Source organism: Balaenoptera ricei, chromosome 4 (assembly GCF_028023285.1).
Source record: "Balaenoptera ricei isolate mBalRic1 chromosome 4, mBalRic1.hap2, whole genome shotgun sequence".
Lineage (NCBI taxonomy): Eukaryota > Metazoa > Chordata > Mammalia > Artiodactyla > Balaenopteridae > Balaenoptera > Balaenoptera ricei.
This window is the reverse complement of record NC_082642.1, coordinates 67,240,405-67,262,807: the sequence shown is the minus strand read 5'-3', so window position 1 is coordinate 67,262,807 and position 22,403 is coordinate 67,240,405. Positions and strand designations below refer to the sequence as shown.

At 42.8% G+C, this 22,403-nt stretch overlaps 1 protein-coding gene across 1 annotated transcript; it reads left to right on the top strand.

Moving 5' to 3' along the window:
• The first annotated feature begins 5,559 nt into the window (after nucleotides 1-5,559).
• On the top strand, nucleotides 5,560-22,164 carry TNFSF10 (TNF superfamily member 10). Its single transcript, XM_059920538.1, has 5 exons — nucleotides 5,560-5,746; nucleotides 12,030-12,167; nucleotides 15,555-15,597; nucleotides 19,138-19,239; nucleotides 20,861-22,164. The coding sequence occupies exons 1-5, from the start codon at nucleotides 5,615-5,617 to the stop codon at nucleotides 21,310-21,312; spliced, it is 867 nt and encodes a 288-aa protein (XP_059776521.1). The 5' UTR covers nucleotides 5,560-5,614; the 3' UTR covers nucleotides 21,313-22,164.
• The last annotated feature ends 239 nt before the right edge of the window (nucleotides 22,165-22,403 follow it).

Below are 22,403 nucleotides of genomic sequence, written 5' to 3'. Positions count from 1 at the left end.
ACCCTTTACAATTACCAGAAGTAATACTACAGTGACTCAGTCTTCTGGTAATTGAAAATGCACAGCTGTAGAAGAAACTGCATGTTAATATATGATATTATCAGTGCAGGAGGGCCACAATATACAAGAATGCAGAGACTCAATTAAGTACCCATTATTCGGCTTAATAATTCAGAAAGACCAGGAAACATTATCACTGGTCAAATAGGCTGAATTTAATTGAGAAATTCCTGGGTTCACAGAGTATATCAACTCCAGATCAAACTAAAGCAATCTCATTTGACACAGTGTAAAAGATTAATACAAGACAAAGAGGACAAATGACTGATCAGTCTGGGAACTACTGTTACTGAACCAAACTTGGGTCCACTTACTCTACATGCAGTAAAGCCAATCTACTGACACCAGCTTGTGGTGAAAGAAAGTGCAGCATTTAATGCAGGGCACCAAGCAAGGAGTCCAGGCAGCTAGTGCTTAAAAGGCCTGAACCTCCCCCCCAACCCACCCCCACCGAGGCTTTCAGGGAAAGGTTTTTAAAGACAGGGTGAGGGAGGGAGGGTTGTGAGGTGTGTGATCCGCTCATGGACATTCTTCTGGTTTGTTGGTGGTGAGGGAATTGGAAGTCAACATCATCAACCTTCTGCTTCCAACCAGTCTGGGGTCTAGGTGCTTGTGGGCAGCATACAGTTAACTTCTTCCTCCTGGTGGGTTTTTCAGTATCTGCAAAACAGCTCAAAGGACCTGGCTCAGAATATTATCTATAGCCCTTGAAAAGCAACTAAACGTCCTTGACTTTGTTTAATGGCTAAAGTATTATTATTTTGTCTTGCTTGACTGTTTTTCTTTCTGCATTTTCTCACTTTTCTGATTAAATTTATTCTTTGACCAAAGTTTTTCTACAGACAAAAGGCAGACGGAGGACATGTGGGTGGAGAGGTCTGTTCTGGGAAGGCCCCATAGGGTCCTGCTCTGTTACACTATGACTCATTTTGTTTTGAAGAGAAGATATGTACCTTTTAGTTACCATGTATGCTTTTCCTTTGTGGGATTTAATTAAAGCATTCAGTTACTCAATAAATACTTCCTGAGCACTAGCTATGCACAAGGCACTCAGGTACTAGGGGTTCAGCTGCAAAATAAAGAGACAAAAATATGTGTCTTCATAGAGCCTAAACTCTAGTTGGTGAAGACAAGCAATCAATGAGTAAAATATATAGAATGACAGAAAACTTAAAGTGCTGTGAGGAAAAGTAAAGCATGGGGGCAAGATGGGGACTGCCAGGGCAGGGAACAGCAGACTGCAGTTATACATAGGATGGCAAAGAAAGGGCTGGATGAAGAGACAATAAAAATATAGCCATTAGAGCATCAATTGTGATACAGATAAATATTGGCAGCAACCTAGATATCTGTCTATAGGAGATTGGTTAAATATTTTATGATGCATCTATATAGTAGAATACTATATAGCAAACAAAAAAAGTCCTACAAATACAAAATGAACTCCTAAGATATATGAAGTGATAAAAACAAGGTGCAGAATGATATATAGCAGGGGTCCCCAACCCCCAGGCCACAGACCGGCACTGCTCCGTGGCTTGTTAGGAACTGGGCCACACAGCAGGAGGTAAGCAGCGGGCGAGTGAGCAAAGCTTCATCTGTATTTACAGCCAGTCCCCTTCGGTCACATTATCACCTGAGCTCCACCTCCCGTCAGCATTATGGTGAGTTGTATAATTACTTCATTATATATTACAATGTAATAATAATAGAAATAAAGCACACAATAAATGCAATGTGTTTGAATCATCCCAAAACCATCCCCCCACCTGCCCCCGGTCCGTGGAAAAATTGTCTTCCACTAAACTGATCCCTGGTGCCAAAAAGGTTGGGGACCACTGATATATAGAGTATGCTACCATTTACATCTATCATATACATGATATATATATATATATATATATATATATATATATATATATATATATACACATAATATTTTTATAAATGCATGGAATCAGTGGAAACATACATAAAAAACTGTTCGTAATGGTTGTCTTTGGAGTGGAGAACAGGATGATTCATGGACAGGTGAGGGTGAAATACTTTGTATCCCATTACTATGTATATGTACTACTGTATGGTCAGGCCATTCAAGATGGCTGTTCTCTCGCTCTCTGTCCATCCCCTGTTCCACCAGGCCCTGCTTCACTCACATGACTACCCAATCCTCTTAATTATAGGGCTTAATTAGTCCCAGGTAACTGAGGAGCCCATCTGACATCAATTCCCCTATAAATGGTAGCTTTTTTCTCCCCATCAGTAGCAGAGAATATTGCCATGACCTGCCTGCTGTCGGCTGTACACAGAGGGGATGTCGCTCCAGGACTTTTTGCTTCAGACACGTAAGATCCCCTGTCCAATAAACTGTTGTTGTCTCTATCACTGTCGCCTGGTTCTTTCTTTGGTCTCAAGGCTGGACAGCTATCAGGCTTTGAGGCCTGAAGGGTGCAGCCCAGCAACGGATGAGCCAGCCAGGAGGCCAAGGAAACTCTCGTGAGTGCAGAGATGTGAAGAAATGAGGACAGGGGACAGAAAATTGCAGACGTGATCCTGGGGTGGCAGCCCACCAGCCTGTGAGGCCCTGTGGCAGCTGTCTACCACGACAGATGTCTTTCTCTTCCATTACAGTGACGGTATCCTGTTAACCTCAGCGTCTCTTTCCACCTTAAAAGTAGCAGCCCCGCGCTCGTGGCTCATCTAACTGCACGGGGATGGCGGGTGAATGCAGACAGAACACAAGGACCTGGGTTATCTACAAAATGCCAGCATACCCCCGAGCCACCCCCGCCCAACGACTACAGGCACAGGCTTTAGGGATGTTAACTGAGGGACAGGATTGGGAACTGGGGTGGCCAGTTACCCGGAGGGTCTGGTTGGGCCTGTGGCAACGGCGTAATCATAAGGGTGCCCTTGGGCTTCTGGTCCCACCTGAGGAAGGAGGCAGAGCCCTGATACAGTGTGATGGAACAGCAGCGACATGTGTCTACAATGCCGCACAACAGGCGGAGGGCGATACCAAAAGGCCTACCCGAGTCAGGGAGCAATGCGAAACACCACTCTTCGGGGTCTAGAACAGCTGTGTGTGTGACCTACGGGACCCACGGACGTCGATAGTGACCAAGGAACCCACGTTACTGGCCGTGAAGTTCAGGAAAGGGCCGATGCAGATGAAACGTGCTGGCATTTCCACGTGCCGTACAGGCCCACTGCTGCCGGGCTAATGCAGAGGATGAGTGAGCTGCGTCAGCAACAGGTGAGACGGGAAACCCGCTCTCAACGTGCGGACACACCCCAGGAGCCATGGGCCCAGTGCCCACGCCACGTGAACCCAGAGGCCGCGAGTCCGCGACATCCGAGTTCAGCTGTTGACCACCGAGGGATGTTGCCAGCTATCGGTCAGGACGATAAGTCGCTTTCGCCCTGGCCACGGCATCTACCCCCAGGGAACACATTATACAACTGGCCCTGAGACTGGCAGGTAAGTCCCCGGGGGTTTGGGTTTGCTGCCTCGTGGGGAATAGGATTAGAAAGGGATTTACAGATCTCACCTGTCTCCTGCCCGGCCCCACCTAAGACCACTGAGGTAATTAATCCAGGCCCTGACTGAAGGAAGGCACCAGCGTATTAACCCCGTGGGCCCCTCCAGGACTCGGCACTGGCTGTAGGGACTGAGGGTAGAGAGGCGGGATGGTACTGCCCCCCAGGACAGGAGCCACAGGCAGGCGTGGCACCATCTCAGGATGCTGTTACTGCTTGTATTTTGTTTAATGGTCGTGATCTTCCCCGCACTGTGCCTGTTACGAATATCTCACATTTTGTCCCTAATCTGAGTGGAGGGAATCTGTTCACGAACTGGGTGACAGTGGTGGCCTCGCTGGAGTCTGAGTGCTGGGTCTATAGCAATATGCCATTGTTGTCCTCTGGACTTTCATGAAAAATTAATCTGATAAGCGCCTGACTTACTCCTGATACTCCTTAGCTGCTATTGCCTGTATCGCGTTTGTGATATTTGGTTGCAGTGCCCTCTCTGTACCTGACCCCCCAGGGGTATCATGGAAGAGAGGTGGACCAAGATTGTAAGGGTGGTGCAGGGTCTGTAGGGGTGGAGGGTACGGTCAGGCCACTCAAGATGGCTGTTCTCTTGCTCTCCGCCCATCCCCTGCTCGACCAGGCCTTGCTTCACTCACATGACTATCCAATCCTCTTAATTACTGGGCTTCATCAGTAACTGCCTGCGTGCTTGCCCCCTGCCCAAGCCCCTGGTTTCCCTGGCAACTGATGAGCCCACCTGACATCAATTTCCCCTCCCCCATAAATGATAGCCTCCTTCTCCCCTGAGTAGCAAAGTCTCCTGTCATGTCCTGCCAGCCGTCTGCTGCACATGGTGGGATGTCACTCCAGGACCTTTTGCTTCACACGTGTAGGATCCCCTGTCCAATAAACCACTGATGTCCTTGTTGCTGTATCCAGCCTCTTTCTTCAGTTTGGAGGCTGGGCAACTACGAGGCTTGCAGACCTGTGGGGTGCAGCCCAATAACTACCTAGTCAGAACAAATAAGACGTAAACTAAGAACATGAAGACTGTTCAATTAGAAAATGATGGAAAGACACATACTTATAAAACCTGGTGACCTAGATAGCCCTCTAGCCTAGATAGTGAATGAATGGGACAGTTCATAGAAACATGGACTCACTTCTGATGAGCTGATGACCTTGTTGACAGTGGCCGTTTCAAAGCGATTTTATTTTTTTAAATGGAGATCTCAGCCTTTTTTTTTTAAAATAAATTTATTTATTTATTTATTTATGTTTGGCTGCGTTGGGTCTTTGTTGCTGGGTGCAGGCTTTCTCTAGTTGTGGTGAGCAGGGGCTACTCTTCGTTGCAGTGCGTGGGCTTCTCATTGCGGTGGCTTCTCTTGTTGCGGAGCACGGGCTCTAGGCACGCGGTCTCAGTAGTTGCGCCTTGCGGGCTCTAGAGCGCAGGCTCAGTAGTTGTGGCGCACAGGCTTAGTTGCTCCACAGCATGTGGGATCTTCCCGGATCAGGGATCGAACCCGTGTCCCCTGCATTGGCAGGCGGATTCTCAACCACTGCGCCACCAGGCAGGTCCCCAAGATCTTATTTTGATTAATGGATTGTAGCTATTGTGATTGCAACACTTAGATTTTTTTCACCTTTCTAATCAAATAGAAGCTGTATTCATTTCCTAGGGCTGCCACAATGAAGCAGCACAAATAGAAATGTGTTGTCTTGCAGTTCTGGAGGCTAGCAGTCAAAAACCAAGGAGTCGGCAGGGCCTTGCACTCCCTGAAGCCTGTAGTTTGGACCCTCCTTGCCTCTTGCTAGCTTCTAGTGGTTTGGGATTCCTAGGCTTGCAGTTGTGTAACCCTCATATGTTTTGTTTTCCCTGTTTGTCTTAAGTTTCAGTTTCATTTTGATTCTTTTTTCCAGTAAGCAAAACTCAGACTCCACGCCCCACCCACTTCTCCTCTCACGCCAACCATAAGCTGCTGCCTCGTTCACTCTGTGGCAGTCAGACTCTGACAGGACCATGGCCCTGATGCAGGCTCCAGGGGGCCCCAGCCCTGGGCAGACCTGCGCACTGATCCTCATCTTCACGGTGCTCCTGCAGGCCCTCTGTGTGGCCGTGACTTACGTGTACTTCACCAACGAGCTGAAGCAGGTCAGTACAATGCACACGCTCTCTGACAGAGGCTCTTGGCAACCCTCCGGTTAACTGCCTTTATTGGCTCCTCTGGGAAGACTTTACAGAGGAAGAGAATCCTCTCTTTCTCTGCCTGGGGACCCTAACTGCGAATGCACATCATTACTGAGGACTTTGCAAAAGTGAATTGAAGGGACGATGTGCACAAAGTGCAGTTACAGAACTGGCTCCACCAGTTACTAGCAGATGCGGGCAGCAAAACTCCTGAGGTAGTTTTGTCTTCAACAGAATGTCATAATATTAACAGCTGCCGTTCATTGAGTGCTTTCTGCTTAATGCTTTATAGTTCTTGGCTCAAATTCTTGGGAGTGAGAGGAGCTGCATCAGGGCAGGACTGTGTCTGCTTTTGCTTTCTGTGACACCTCTAGCTGCTGGCACAGAGCTCCCACCTAGTAGGTGTTCATTAAACACTTGTTGAAAGAATAACCAACCTTCACCACTGTACTGCCAGGACACAGGGAGTAGGGCAGAGTTGAGGCTTAACCCAAAGCCAGGCTCTAAACCACTTGTAATAATGCTCTTTTGTGTTCCAAATGTGGCTAATTCCAGTGGATTTTGAATGCAAAATTACTGAAAATAAGCCAACCCCAGCTTTTGGCTTTCTGTGTATATATTTTTTTTAATTTAATTTTTTTTATTGGAGCATAGTTGATTTACAATGTTGTGTTCGTTTCTGCTGTATGGCAAAGTGAGTCAGTTACACATAGACATATATCCACTCTTTTTTTTTTTTTTAGGGTTCACAAATCTTTCTTTAATGACTCTTTAAAAGATAGCAAAACTGGTTCTACTCAAATAGAATGATATCCACTCTTAAAATTTTTTTTAATTTTTATTGTTTTTTAAAGATTTTTTTGATATGGACCATTTTTAAAGTCTTTATTGAACTTGTTACAATATTGCTTCTGTTTTATGTTTTGGTTTTTTGGCCACAAGGCATGTGGGATCTTAGCTCCCTGACCAGGGATTGAACCCTCACCCCCTGCATTGGAAGGCAAAGTCTTAATCAGTGGACCACCAGGGAAGTCCCTATCCACTCTTTTTTAGATTTCTATTCCCATATAGGTCATTATAGAGTATAGAATAGAGTTCCCTCTGCTATTCAGCAGGTTCTTATTAGTTATCTATTTTATATACAGTAGTGTGTATATGTCAATCCCAGTCTCCCAATTTATCCCTCCCCCCCATTCCCCCCGACTTGTTTTCTACATCTGTGACTCAACTTCTGTTTTGTAAATAGGTTCATTTGTACCATTTCTTTAGATTGTACATATAAGCAATATCATATGATATTTGTCTTTCTCTGTCTGACTTACTTCACTCAGTAAGACAATCTCTAGGTCCATCCATGTCACTGCAAATGGCGTTATTTTGTTAGTTTTTATGGCTGAGTAATATTCCATTGTATACAGTACCACATCTTCTTTATCTGTTCCTCCATCGATGGACATTTAGGTTGCTTGCATGTCCTGGCTATTGTAAATAGTGCTGCAATGAACATTGGGGTGCATGTATCCTTTCAAATTATGGTTTTCTCCAGATATATGCCCAGGAGTGGGATTGCTGGATCATATGGTAGCTCTATTTTCAATTTTTTAAGGAACATCCATACTGTTCTCCATAGTGGCTATATCAATTTACATTCCCACCAACAGTATAGGAGTTTCTGTGTATATTTTGACTAATTGTATATTGTATAGTAGGGAACTTTGAGCTGGAAGGAAGTTTGGACACCCCTCATTGTATAGATGAGACCAGAGACTGCCAGAGAAATGACTTATCCGAGCTCAGGCAGAAATTTGGAAGCAGAGCTGGACCCAGCTCTGCTCATGGGGAATGCTCCTCCCATCACAGCAGGGTGTCAGTAGGGTTAACCTATCTCCCCCTTGTGCTGAACAGCACCCTGCTGCATGGTGGCAATGCAACATCAAATCTGTCAGCTGGGCAGGAAATGCAAGGCTAAGGGTCTTGGACAAATATAAAATAGTGTTTATCTGTTAAGGAAATAAATGCAGTTTGTACATCCTGTGGAGTATAAACTTGGCTCTCAACTGGTTGGGAAGTTCCTTTGGAAATGAAGTGAAGAAAACAAGAGTCAACAAGTAACTATACAAATGATCACTACCATTCGATGGCCAGTAAAGTCAGCTTTGTTATAGGACAATTTCAAAGAGCCTGTATTTGTAAGAAAAAAAATCAACGTGATTATAATCATGCCTTTTAGTTCTATGTCTGCCCGAGAGACTGGAATGCTGCTGTGTTTCCCAGTTTGGAGCCAGCATGTCCTAAGTTTTGTTAACTTTGCAGTATAAATAGTGAGTCTGTGTCTCCATATACAAGAGGTTCCCTAAATTTGCTAACATTACAAGTTGGCCTCATTTTAAGACTGAATCAATTCGTTCTTTACTGATCTGAGTTATGCAATTGTCTGTGTATATGATCAAGTTTCTTTGAATTCTATAAAAATGGAAATTTCAAAGCTTAACATCTCCCCACTTGCACACATTTTTCCTGATTGCATGTTTATATGTTCACACTTCTGTATAGACATGCAGAAGAATATATTAATAGTATCAGAAAGAAGAGAATTAAGAGATATTGAGCAAAAACTGTTCCAGAAACTTTCAAAATACTGCCCTATTTAATCCTCATAACAATTCTATAAAGTAAATATAATTATCCCATTTTATAGATGAACAAACTAAGACTCAGGGAAGTTAGGTAAAAGGTGAAGCCCAATTTTGAACCCAGGCATTAAATAGGGACTCAGTAAATGGTAACCATTGTAATCAGCATTGAGAAGTCTCTTGGAGTTTGTCACCCTCTTCATCAGGAATTTATACAAGGGAAAATGAATCTGAATCTCTTCGGGTGACTGTGTAGAGTTTGGAAAAGCATATTCAACACAAGTATTAATTTCCTAAATCAGATCACAGGTTTCACTTTGGCAAGCAAAAATTTGCAGAAGATACAGTGGGCAAGGATTATAGGGAGCGTGGGTTGAGCCGGGCTGAGGGATGTTGGATTGGACCCTCACAATTAAGCCTGTAGACCTGCGAGCATGAACAATAAATATGGGCTTAGCCTCTAAAGTCTATGTCTCTGAGAAAGTTTTATGACAAGGGGACTACCTATTGCTGTGGCATTATAGATGGGGAAGACAAAGGAGAAGGAGACCCTTATCCGCTGATGTCCATAAATGATCCTTTATGCTATTTGTGGTTTGCAGAAACTGATTGTCAGGGACTAATGTCTGGGCAGCAGAGAGGGTCAGTGCTGCCACCTTGAAGTCTCTGAGCCAGCCAGCTAGCAAAGGACTCCTCCCTGCTGACTTCAAGCCCTGCCAAGGACTGGTTGGCCCTGGCCCAGACAGTCACACTGTTTGTGACGGCAACAGCAGCAGTTGAGTGGAATCCACTTCTCAGAACCAAGGGCAATAACCACCTCTCTCCTTCTAAAGGTGTCCAGATAAAAATAGCACACTCGTCCCCCTGCCCCCAACACCCAGATGTGGTTACCAAGAGAACAGCCCCAGCCCGAGAAGTGCTGTAGGAAATTCAACCTCAAAGTGTGAAAGGATGTGAAAAGGAAAGGGGGAGAGTGACATCATATTAATCATTCTTGGAATAACCATAGCACCACCTTGCCCATGTGTCAGTTACCTGTGTTGGCCCAGGTCCGTAGAGGAAACTACTAAATATGAAACATGTGGGGGTGGGATGCAGGGTGGCTGGGGGCTTTCTGTTGTTCAGAAGTCAATATGGGTTGGCCAAAAATTTCGTTCAGGGTTTGCCGTTGAAAACCCCAAATGAACTTTTTGGCCAACCCAATATAAGCATAAAAATATCTAGAAGGAGAAATAAGTTGAGATCTTTAGAGGGTAGAATTATGGGTGCTTCTTTTTAATTTTTCTATATTTTATCAATTTTCTACACCTAATGTTGTAAAAATATCTATGCTAGCCATATGATTTTCATACAGATCTAAAGAGCATGGCATTTTTGTATAGTCTTAAGAGAAAACAACCACCTGCAAAATTGCCCACACCCAGTCTGATCTCAACCCTGTAAAAAAAGAGATCATCCAAAGGTTAACTAGAAGGTGGAATGAGGGTGGATCAGAGGGTTTTATTTGTTTTACTTTTAGAAAAGTATTCTATAATTTTCTATATTTTCCAGGCTGCCTGTGTATCCTCAGCATCTTTAGGCTTCGTTCAATCTGGGTTAACAGTGGAGTCTCACTAGCTTGTCCGACTCCCTCCCACATCTACTTAGGACCTTAGTTTTCAAGGTTCTCCCTCCCCACCTCCTGAAAGTGTTTCTGGAAAATCTCCAGAGGGTCTCCAGAGGCCAGCAGTTGGTCGTGACCTGGGCTGGCCCCTGCTCTCTTCAACTCTCTCAAACTCCACTTGACTTCACAGGGGCTGTCAGCTACCCTGACTGCCTGATCCCAGCACCTCTCAACTCTGCCCTGTCCTGCCCCTAGCCTCAGCCTCCCGGACACTCAGCCCTTTCATGCTGAGACAGCTTCCGACTGCTGTGAAGTAAGATGACAAGTTGCTCCCTCCCTTCTGTGTCATGCACATTGTTTTGTCCCAACAGGTTACGGAAATTAGTTAACCCTGTTTATTCAGTTTCATCAAGTCAACGCCTGGCCAAGGCATACTCAGTCCTGCTGGGCTGGGCCATGGCTAATAAAACTGTTCTTCCTGGAACTACCCTTAGGCCTTGTTGGTGAATCCAGCTCTTCTTCCCTGATCCTCCCCTCAGTTTGCTAGACATGCTCTTCTATTTCTAAATTGAGTTCCTTCCTTGGAAAGGCTTTTTAAGCTCACATAAATTGCAGATGAAAATTAATGTCTACAGTAGAAGAACATGGAGGTGGGTAGGATCAAAGGAATGGTGTCTAATTTCATCGCCAGTCATAACTCAGGTGGTCCCAGCTGTCACCCCCACTACATCTACTAGGCGAATGTTTTACTCTTGGCATTTTAAAAAGGAAGAAAGAAAATAAACATTTACTTAAAAGTAAATGAATGTTCTATGCCAGAGTGTGGGGAAGGAATTAATTAACTCAGGTTTGTCACTTTTATGCTTGAGAGACCTGATCAAATGTCCAAGGAACACATGGCCGACAGTACAGACCTGCATGATTCTGGCTGAAAGCTCTCGTAAATATTTAAGTTATTTTGATTTGGAATGAGATCATCTTTCTATAGGAGAGAGCAGATCATCGTTAAGTTTGATCTTTCCTTCAAGCTTTGAAGTCCCCTAAGTTCAACTAACAGATTAAAATGGCTATTTTCCCATTTATTTCCCCAGAGAAAGGCAATTCAATGGATTTGTACAGAGAAATAACATCTCCTGAATCCCAGTTGTTAAAAATGAAAACAGGAAAAAGAAAAAAAATCTGACCTTGCATGAACATCCTGTTTTTCTTCGTAAGATTAATCAGTTGTCATTCTGGAGTGCTCTGGATGGTTTGGGGTGTGTGTGTGTGTGTGTGTGTGTGTGTGTGTAACATCAAGCACAGACTTTGTTGGCAATGATCTAGCCATTGTAAAGGTTTACCCTCAATCAGAAGAAGGGAGCAAACCTTCAAATGGTGTTTCGAGTCTCTGCAGGTAGATCCCTAGCTGGTGTGGACATTCAAACGTCTAGTGGCAATGTAGTCTGGATTCTGCCATCCAGAGGAGTAGAAATCCAACAATAACTAGAATCTACTAAGACAATCAAAGCTCAGATCAAGAAACAGAATATTACCTGCACCCTAAAGGCTTTGGCTAATTTTTTATTTAGGATCCTGGAATGTAAACAAACTCCACTGCCTACTTTGTACCTGGTGGCTTTCTAGCTGTAGGATGGGAATCACACTATGTCAGAGCTGGAAGGAACCTCAAAGATCACCACAGTGACCCAGCTCAAAATGCGGATGAAGAAGAGATGTCGAAGAGTAGAAGCAATTTGTTGAGGGACATAGGACTGCTCAAGGGCAGGGGCAGCAAAGGGCATTGTGACCCTGGATGCCTGGCCCATGCCTGTTTCCTTTCCACCACAACCAACTGCTTACCTTTATTCAAAGGACAAAGGACAACATGCTTACTCTTACTTCAGGCAATGAGCTTTTCCAAGGTGCTAAGACTTCTCTGAACCTGTCATCAGCTTCTGTTGTTCTAACTTGTAAATGAACAAAAAGAAAAAGCACTTGTGCATAATATTGTGTTACATTCATCTCAACCCAGATGCAGGACAAGTACTCCAAAAGTGGCATAGCCTGCTTCTTAAAGGACGATGACAGTTCTTGGGATGCCAGTGATGACGAGAGTATGATCAACCCCTGCTGGCATGTAAAGTGGCAACTCCGTCAGTTTGTTAGAAAGGTAAGTGAACCACGGGGTCCCTTTACCAGCAGGCATAGAAGGTCAGAGGAGAAGGAATATTTTAGATCAAGTCTAGAGTCCTTATTTTGTAAGGGAGGAAACAGAGTGTTTAAGTGATTGTCCCCAAATTCACTGAACTAGGAAAAGATGGGACAGCACAAACAGTGGGTCCTGATCGACTCCTGGTCTAGAGTTTATTCCTCTCCTCCAGAGAGCTCCTACATCTAGTCTAAACTTTTTATCTCACCTTGTGGAAACTGAGGCACGGACAGAGCCATGTGTTCAAGGTCACACAACAATAAAGGATGTGTGTGATTTCTTTTTTTATTCAGAAGACAAAAGAAACCAAATAATGGTGTTTTATATTCTTCCCACATTGTTGTTCTCTGTTGTTTTTTTCTTTGGTTTTTGTTTTCTTTTGCTTACGAACCCTTGTGTCGCCACATTGTCGTTCTCTGGAATTAAGTCTTTATTTATTTTTGTATGCATATAGAGATGAAGAAAGAGGAAAGGAAGAGGAAAGAAAGAGATACTTTGAGAAATTGAAGGTGATGACATCTCAATTCATAGTTAATAAATGACACGTTACAAAATATTATTTTCTGTTTGTGAAAGTTGCTTAAATAGGATCTCCAGCAGAAACTTTATGTTAGCTAACAGTTTATTTCACTAAATATGATTACTTAGTTATACTTTCAGTGACAGGACATGTCAAATATAGTTTCTTCTCTCAGGCTGCTTCCTTATTTGTAAGATGGCATTAATAACATTTACCTTCTGCGTATGCGGAAAGGCCAGCTGTGAACACAAACATGAAAATTGTAAACTTCATTGTTTAAAAAAATTACTGGGGACATTCCCAGGGTAGGAGGAGGATGTGTTTTAAAGAAAAGATTGTAAGTCTATTGTCTGGTACTCAGTGTGCCCTTCCATAGAAACAGTGTTACGTCGGTGGTTAGGCTCTGATTTATAACCCTAAGCAGTCCTCGCGGTAAAGCCCAGCATCACCTGTGATGCTATTTCTACGAGAAATGAAATCGGACTTCCACCTGGTTGTCCTAGAGACACATCTGCTTCACGGCTGCCCTGGAATCGTGGGCAGGACACCTGCCGCGCACAAGCTGTCCTGCAGCAGCTGGGACTCCATTGCCCCAAGTGAAAAACACCAGGAAAGACCCAGCGTTGGGGGAGTGTCCTGAGGAACCTGAGGAATGGGACCCCACGGTTCCTAGGATTAGAGGGAGGGTGGCAAACCCACTGGTGGCAGATGAGAGAAACTCAGAACTAGAGTAGAAATCTGGAGACCGAGGAGGGGGTGCTGGATGCTGGGCCTGGGAGTGGGGAGATGAGAGAAGCCGTATGGGTGGGTTTTACGGGTCCCTTTCCTGCTCTTCCCCCCTCCCTCCCATTCTCACATCCTGCCACTGACTAGAGAAGAGAGGGCACACAGCGGTGGATGAGAGTGTAGGAGGGGAAAAGAGTTCCCCATTTTTCCAGGCACCGTGAAGTGAACAGACAATTTCCCATAAATATCCTATGCCCATTATGTATATTATCTCCCTTAATCCTCAAACAGCTCTGTGAGGAAGGAATCATTATTATCTTCTTTTTAAAAAGAAAATAGATGAAGAAATTAAAGTAGTTCATATCAGTTAAGTAACTTGAGTAAAGTTTCCCAGGGCTGCTAATGAACAGATTTGAATCCAGGCCATGTGATTGTACTATAATCTTTTTTTTTTTTCTTGGTGACACCGTGTTAAGGACCACACTGTAGGACTTACCCTTTTCCCTTTCCTCCTCCTCCTTTTTCCTTCCTTCCTTCCTTTCTGGCCCAGAATGAGAGTGAGAGAGCTAATGTGCTGAGCCCACCCCTTGCTTCCCTTCCCACACACCAGTGCCCATTGCCCTACAGGCAGCCCCCCATTATCCGGGGTCAGAGCTTTTGACAGAGGAAAAAGAAGAGGGCTTCTGATTTGGAGCGGGAGTACAGAGGAAGGGAGTTTCTGACAGTTGTGTAATTAACAAGTGATGGGAAAGGTGGGCAAGGATGGGCAAAGCCCCCAGGGGTGACAGAACTGAGTGGAGAGGCATTTAAAGCCATGGGTGAGTCACGTCAGGGTCGGCTCATTTAACAGAAAGGCTAGATTTCGTTCTTTTTTTTTTTTTTTTTTAATTTTATTTATTTATTTATTTATTTATTTTTGGCTGTGTTGGGTCTTCGTTTCTTTGCGAGGACTTTCTCTCTAGTTGTGGCAAGTGGGGCCACTCTTCATCGCGGTGCACGGGCCTCTCACTATCGCAGCCTCTCTTGTTGCGGAGCACAGGCTCCAGACGTGCAGGCTCAGTAATTGTGGCTCACGGGCCCAGTTGCTCCGCGGCATGTGGGATCTTCCCAGACCAGGGCTCGAACCCGTGTCCCCTGCATTGGCAGGCAGATTCTCAACCACTGCGCCACCAGGGAAGCCCTAGATTTCGTTCTTTATTACTGGTTTTCCCCACTGGTTAGCACAAAGAAAGTGATATGAAGTGTTTAGTAAGATATGGGAATTTGGTAAAATATCTTTATGTTGAGAATGTCTCAGCCACATTCTCAGAAATGAGAGAGTGACATGGTGCTACCAGGTCACCACTGGATGGGCTGCGCATGTCTGTGGGCACCGTGAGACAGAGGGAGTGTGCCTTACACCTTGAGTCTTGGGTATGTCCGATAATTTAAAGCTCCTGGACTCTGACACAGTGCCTTTATACACGCATGCATGCAGCTACACACACAATGCACTGTACACACACATACATGCAGACACAGACAATGCACCTATACACTTGCATGCATGCAGACATACACAGACAATGCACTATATACACGCATACATGCAGACACACACAGACAATGCACTTATACACATGCATGCATGCAGACACACACAGACAATGCACTTATACACATGCATACATGCAGACACACACAGACAATGCACTTATACACACGCATGCATCAGACACACACACTCAGAAAGTGCGGTGACATGGCCACCGCATCCGTCAGCCACAGGGAGACCTGGGGAACATTAGGCTGACCTAACTTGGAGAAGGATGACTCCTTGCTCCTGTCTGCTCCAGGTGTGGCCTTTCAAAGACTTCATCCAGAAACACAAGTCTCCCAGACAGAGGACCATCCTTCCATTAACAGTAGGGACAGCTGCCTCCATATTCACCCCAGCTCCCACCCTGCCCCACACACTCTACGCTTGGACAACTTAAAGATGCCTAGGTTGATATCTTAGGTGGAAATTTTCTGTTAGACATCAGCAAGAAGAGCCACAGACATTCTATAGTCAGTCTAAATGTTTAGGGAAATTAACAAGCTTTATTCAATACTATTTGCAGATCATTTTGAGAACCTATGAGGAAACCATTCCTTCAATTCCAGGTAGTATTCTTTTTGTTGTTATTTTAATTTTCTACTGTCAACCTTGTGATAGGGTGAATAGCTCTCCATCCTCTTTCTCTCTGCTCCCATCCACACATCCCACCTCTGACCACTGCTCAGTGTCTCAAGCTGCTTGATTCTATTTCCCTCTTTGCATTGGCAGCTAGAAAGCTCAGAAGCAAATCTGTGACCCACCTATGGTCTGAACTTCATCTGAATTTTATTCTTCCAACGTGGATTTTCCTTTCACCTCAACTTCTTCGATTCTTTATCTTTACCTTCTAATGTGGGTAACTTTCTGGAGCATAGCTGGAAAAAAAGGGCTCCAAAGTTACCCATCTTCTCTGCTTCTGACCACCCCTAGGCTCTAAGCCTTTCTTTATGCAAAGCTTCCTGCTCCATCATCTCTTTCCCAACAATCCGTCTACCCACCCGAAATCCTCATCCTGCAGTCCCCACACCTTGGCTCTCTCCGCTGATGGTCACCAGCCTGCTCTGGACCCACAACCGCCTTCATTGTTATTGCCCAGGCCAGTTTCTCTAGTCCTCCAACTGGCTTCTTCCATTTCTGGATTTTCACGTAACCACATCCTTCTCACCCTCCATCCTCATCACCTACTCATCGCCTCTCAGAGGGAACTTCCCTGACCAACTTTCTAAGTAAGTTCACCCACATCCTATTTTTTCTATCACACTTATCTTGTTCATTTCCTTTGATTGATATATATATAAATCAAAGGAAAATATATAAATATTCTCTGTGTTCTGTCTGATTCCCTACTAGATTAAAGATCCACAAAGACAGAAAACATGCCTCTTTCTCGCACCTCTCTATTCCTAGACTTAACTGTACACCTCAAGCCTAGTAGATTCTCTCTTATCCCCCAGGTCCTTACCTGCACCACCTTCGGTGTGTGTGTTCATGTGCATGTGTGTGTGTGTATTTTGACTGAGATGAAATTCACATAACATACAACTAACCATTTTGAAGCGCACAATTTGGTGGCTGTTAGTACATTCACATTGTTGTGCCACCATCCCTCTCTACACAGAAAGTTCTTAATACATATTTTTTAAATCAATACATAAGTAAATACAACTGATGAATTAAATTTACCGCTGCTTTGCATTTGGCTCACCATAGCCCCATTTTCCCCTGTTAATAATCATACCAGCCTGCATACGTGTACCAGAGACTTACAGTCCTGGGGTACACCAGCCTGGCAGAGAAGAATCAGTTTTTTAATAGATATTTTATTAATGATGTCTTCCTAATTTTCAGCTATCCTTTTCCATTACAATAAGCTTCCTCATCACTTGACAATCCCCACCATCCTTTATTAAATGGGCTTTATTAAATACGAAGGCACGACCTGGTCCCAGGGTCTAAGCATTCTTTCTGGTCATTTCCCCGAAGGCAAAAGCAGTAGTAGGAATGTTGAACACTACTTCTCTTCTAATGAGGAACACCAGATCCATGGTCTACCGTAGATGCATGTACTATTTTCAGTGTTGGAAGAAAAATATTCTTTTTTATTCATCCCAGTGGGGCATAGAAATCATATACTCCTCAGTATACCAAGATGTATCCATGACACCCAAATATACATATTCACAGACTTCTTTTCCAAGAGCTGTTTGCTATAGCCAGTAGGAAATGTCCTCTCTTCAGAATTTGCTTTTAAAGTTAGGCTTTCCCATATTCTTGCAATGACCTCAAATGCAAGATATTTGTAACTGGATTCCATTACTGAATATTTTTAAATAAAGTGTTACGGTCTAGGGGCAGTCAAGGCATTATGAATTATTTATCAGTGGTGGTTAAAAGTAAATGGACACATCAACCTTGAAAACTGAGCATTCTGAGACTAACATGTAATTGACTGTACTTCCCCGTGCTGTGTTTGGTCTTCAGTATCGTGCACACACCCACCTATCCTGAATAAGTAACAACACCAAATAGATGGAGAGACTCGTTAGCATTCCTTCCTCACCTATGAAATTTTATCACCTCCTTTCAGTTTCTTCTACTACTAGCCTAGATTAAAGCTTCCTGTTCTCAGACCTGATCAATTACAGCCGTCTGCTAACTCGCCAATCTCCAGCCCTCTCACCTTCTACCCATCAAACCTTACTATGAGGTAGTTTAGCCTAAAGCACAACACATATCTTTTTGCTTCCCTGATCAAAACCTTCCAGAGTCTTCCCATGTCTGTAAAACTTCAAATCTCTTAGTCTAACATTCAAATCCTCTATAGTTTAAATCCTCATTCAAGCCTGAAACTGAACTCCTCTGACGCCTGTGTCCCAGGAATGCTTTGTGCATCCTGCCTTGGGGACACTATTCTAGATCTCTGGGAATGCCCTTTTCCCATTGCTGTGGGTCCCAAGCCTCCCCAGCCCCACCCATTTCAGAGAACTGTCCTGCCCCTCAAATGCTTTCTTGCATTCATTTGTTTATAGTTCTTTCTCCAACTTCCTAGAAGAGTGTCAGGCATAGATGTGATGGGCACTTTGGTTTGCTGGAGTAAGTGAATGAAAGGGCCTTAGTCCAAACCCTCCCCTGACCTCAGCTCTCCAACAGATAGGAATCTTTCCCTCCCCTGAACAACCATCACCCTTCATTTCTATTTCTTATAGGTTAATTTTCACTTTCTAATTTGTGTCTTCCCTAAAAACTGCAAGTCCCTTGAGGGCTCAGTCAGTGTAATCAGTGATTCATCTTTGAAGTCCCTGTGGAGCACTGCCTTGTCCCTGGACGTATTTGCTTGATGAAAATGTATAATTTATCTCAACAACCAGCGTAAACATCCTGGGAAGTTTGAGCTGATTTTTTAAAAGAGTAGTTTGTTGAATTTGTAGTCTTTCCATCTGCTCCAAAGCACTTCAGATGGTGGTCAATAAAAGTTATTTATTATGATCTAGTGAATCAATGATTTTTATGCTCATATACTGGTTATCATGACCATTATGTCATTTCATATTCCCTTTGGGTGGTGAGGGAAATGACTGTTGGATACCAGTTTGTAGCAGCTCTGGACAATTGTTTTCACTGCTACTCCTTTAGAGTAGGTAGTATCTAGCAGGGAGGAAAAAATAATTGAGATGATAAAAATTGGTATCACTCTGTTTCTATATATAACTCAAAGTGGAAATTTGCCAGTACCTGGTTATTAGTGCACTTTAAATGCCTCAGCAGGGATATTATAAGTCCACAGTTTTGTTGTTATTATTGTAGTTTAGGAAAAGGGTCAGAATCTTCACTTTGTTATATTCTAGTTGAACCTTGCCCCTGAGATGTCAATAAATTTTAGCCCAAGTTACTGCTTATCCTTCCCATCCAAAGTACTTTTCAAATTCAACATAGGCGGAAGTAGACTGATTATAATACTAAAATGTAAATTGGTTTTATGAAAACCCATATAATCAACTTTGGGAGCCCAGTGTGCCTACAATGCTTGATTGATAAGAGCTGTGAACAGCAATGTATCTGAGACATGTTTGACAAGTGCTGATGATTCTTTGTCATTTCTCTTTTAGAAAAGCAACAAAATATTCCTCACCTAGAAAGAGAAAAAGGTCCTCGGAGGGTAGCTGCTCACATAACTGGGACCAATCGGAGAAGCACATTCTCAGCTCTAAGTAAGAGAAACAATGAATATATGGTTTAAAAGAAGGGAATGGAAGAATTTGTTCCAAATAATTTATTCTTTTAACTTGTATCAGAAATGTTTATATGGCTATCTACAAAATGCTCAGTAGTAATCAAGTCTCAGATTGACTCTTTTCAGAAGCAAGATTACAAGATGAATAGCTTAGTTACTGCCCTGGCATAACTGGCTTCAAGAAAATTCTGAAGTGGAAGTGGGAGAACTTTGAGTTTCCCATGCCCCCATTTTTGCTTTTCTTCTTCTTTATTTTTTTAAAGTAATTTCTCTCTCTTTCATCAAATCTTTCTCCTCTTCAAAGGTTCTAAATCAGTCATCTACTTTCCCCATGAGTCACCAAGCCCTCCCAGTGGCATTTGTATTAGGTTGAACCATAAAAAGTTGGCCAATATTTGACCACTTTGCACTTACAGAAATGTCAATTTCATATGGTTTAACCAAATAGGTTAAGCCTAATTATTAACTGTAGAACAGGTGTCCATATACTGCTGTGGTTAGTGCATGGGTCTTGCAATCTAAATACCCACATTGGAATCCCAGCTACTCCTTACCTAGTTCTTTGTTTTGAGCAAATTACTTAATACAATCAAGCTTCATTTTCTTCATATACAAAGCAGAGATAATCTTTAACTCATAAAACAGTGAAGATTAATGCAAAATGCTGTTGCATTGCAAGTACTCAATAAGTAGTGCTTTTATTATTGTAAAAAGTTTTGTCCCAGGTTAAAGAAATTTCAGGCATCAGTTAATGAATGAAAAGGTTGTTGGGTTTTTTTGTTGGTTGGTTGGTTTTTGTTTGTTTTTTTCTGGGCAGTTGCCTTCATGGTATTCCTGAACTCATGTTTTGTAAATCGTTGACATGTTCTGCCTATGAGTGAGATCGTTATTTCACTATTCCTGTTTACTATTCATCAATTAATATGATAGTTGTTTTCAACTCTTGAAAAACTCAATTTTGCATCAATCATGGAGATGAGCCCAAAGTTTAAAAGAATATCATATCTTAGTAAGGCCCACCTTCATTCAGAGTCTTCGGGATTTAAAGGTCCAAAGATCTTTAAATCTGGGCTCTTTTTGCCAAACCTTGTACCCTGTCTTATTGGACTAGAAATGCCTTCTGCTTGGATGGTGCTTTTGACACTGGGTTAGAGAAAGACCAAGGAGGAATCCAAAAAGACCTAAAAGAATAGCAGGAATTTATGAGCTCTAAGCTTGAGGAAATAGATATGTTTCTTTTGGTTTCCTTCTACATTGTTGATCTGAGCTCACCAGCACAGGAAAGGAGGCAGGGGCTCTGGACAGAAATTCTTCGCAGGAGTGAAGATTGCCATCTTAGTGAACCATTCCCGTGATACTATTCAGAGTAGATGAGATACAAAAAAGTAAGGGACTTCCAACAGATCACAGTGATAAGGGAGCCTCCAGATTTCTATATGACTAGAATTTAGAATCCTTGGAAGATTGAAGGAGCAAGAAGTTTTATAATAGATTAAAATTCTTTACAATCCCAACCAAAGCATTGGCTAGCCACAGCTATTGGGAAACTTCTTGTTTTGCTACAAGCTAACTTTATTTTTCTCTAAACTTCATCCCAGGCTCCAAGAATGAAAAAGCTTTGGGCCAGAAAATAAATTCCTGGGAGTCGTCAAGAAAAGGACATTCATTCTTGAATAATTTGCACTTGAGGAATGGAGAGCTGGTTATCCACCAAACAGGGTTTTATTACATCTATTCCCAAACATACTTTCGATTTCAGGAAACCGAGGCGGTTTTGGGAACAGTTTCAACAGAAGAGAACAGAAAGAAAAACAAACAAATGGTACAATATATTTACAAATGCACAGGCTATCCTGACCCCATACTGCTGATGAAAAGTGCTAGAAATAGTTGTTGGTCTAAAGATTCAGAATATGGACTCTATTCCATCTATCAAGGTGGAATATTTGAGCTTAAGGAAAATGATCGAATTTTTGTCTCTGTAACTAATGAGCAATTGATTGACATGGACCAAGAAGCCAGTTTTTTCGGGGCCTTTTTAATTGGCTAAATGATCTGCAAAGAAAAAACAGTGCCCCCAGAGAGACCTTTCACTTTTCAGAGTGATATACTGTGAAAAGACTGCAAAAGAGCTGACAAAATAAGGCAGCCTGAGCAGAGCAGCCTCAATCACAAGATTCTACAACACAAGCTTTTTTGGTATCTCTGAAAAGTGACCAACTTATTCCAAGAAAGAGAAACTGACAAAAGACCTTCTGGGACTCTACCTGATATCAGCTTGCTAGCAGAAATCTAGAAGGTTCTCAGTTTACAAACATTTGTGTAGCAATTAACATCTTCTGCCTTAACCGTCTACTCTTGCGAAGATACCAGAACACTGAAAGGTCACGGTCAGGGTATGCAGTGTGCCAGGGGAGTTGGTGCAGTGTGGGGCCTTGTGGGAGTTGTCCTGTACCCTCGTACTCTTGGAAATAAGAAAATTCCATTCGAAACCGTATCATTTCACTAAACAAATTAAAGTTATGTTTAGTGAACAAGGAACTATTTTCGGTTGGCCAAAAAGTTCGTTTGGGTTTTTACGTAATCGTATGTAAACACTCTAACGAACTTTTTGGCCATCCCGATATTTCTGAATGGCATGTGCTTTTCACTCCCAAAAGTCAGGCTGACCGAAAGCACTGAAGATATTTTTGATAAAAGACTCTAAAATGAATGATAAGCTAATCAGAAATCGGGAATTTGGCCCCTTGTGAGCAGGAGAACTGGGAAAGTGGGGAAAAAAAAAGAACTGTTTGATAACGTAACTTAGGGATGGGCAAGAATTAATTATGACTCTATATTTTTATACTAAAATTTTAAAATGTGTTTCTTTTTCAATAAAAATGACATGTTAAAATATGTAGTTTTTGTGTATCTCGTACTTCTGTTTTATAGTAGCAAGATTACTAATGATGGGGAAAAGGACTTCTAATCTCTTTTTCATGGTATCCTTTATCTGACATGTCTTACAGGAGAAAGAAAGAAACTGCTCACTTTTTATATAATGTGATTAAAATATATCAGTCCTTTCCTTTATAGTTAATGCTTTTGTTATAAGTTGAATTGTGTCCCCACAAAAGATATGTAGAAGTCCTCCTCCCC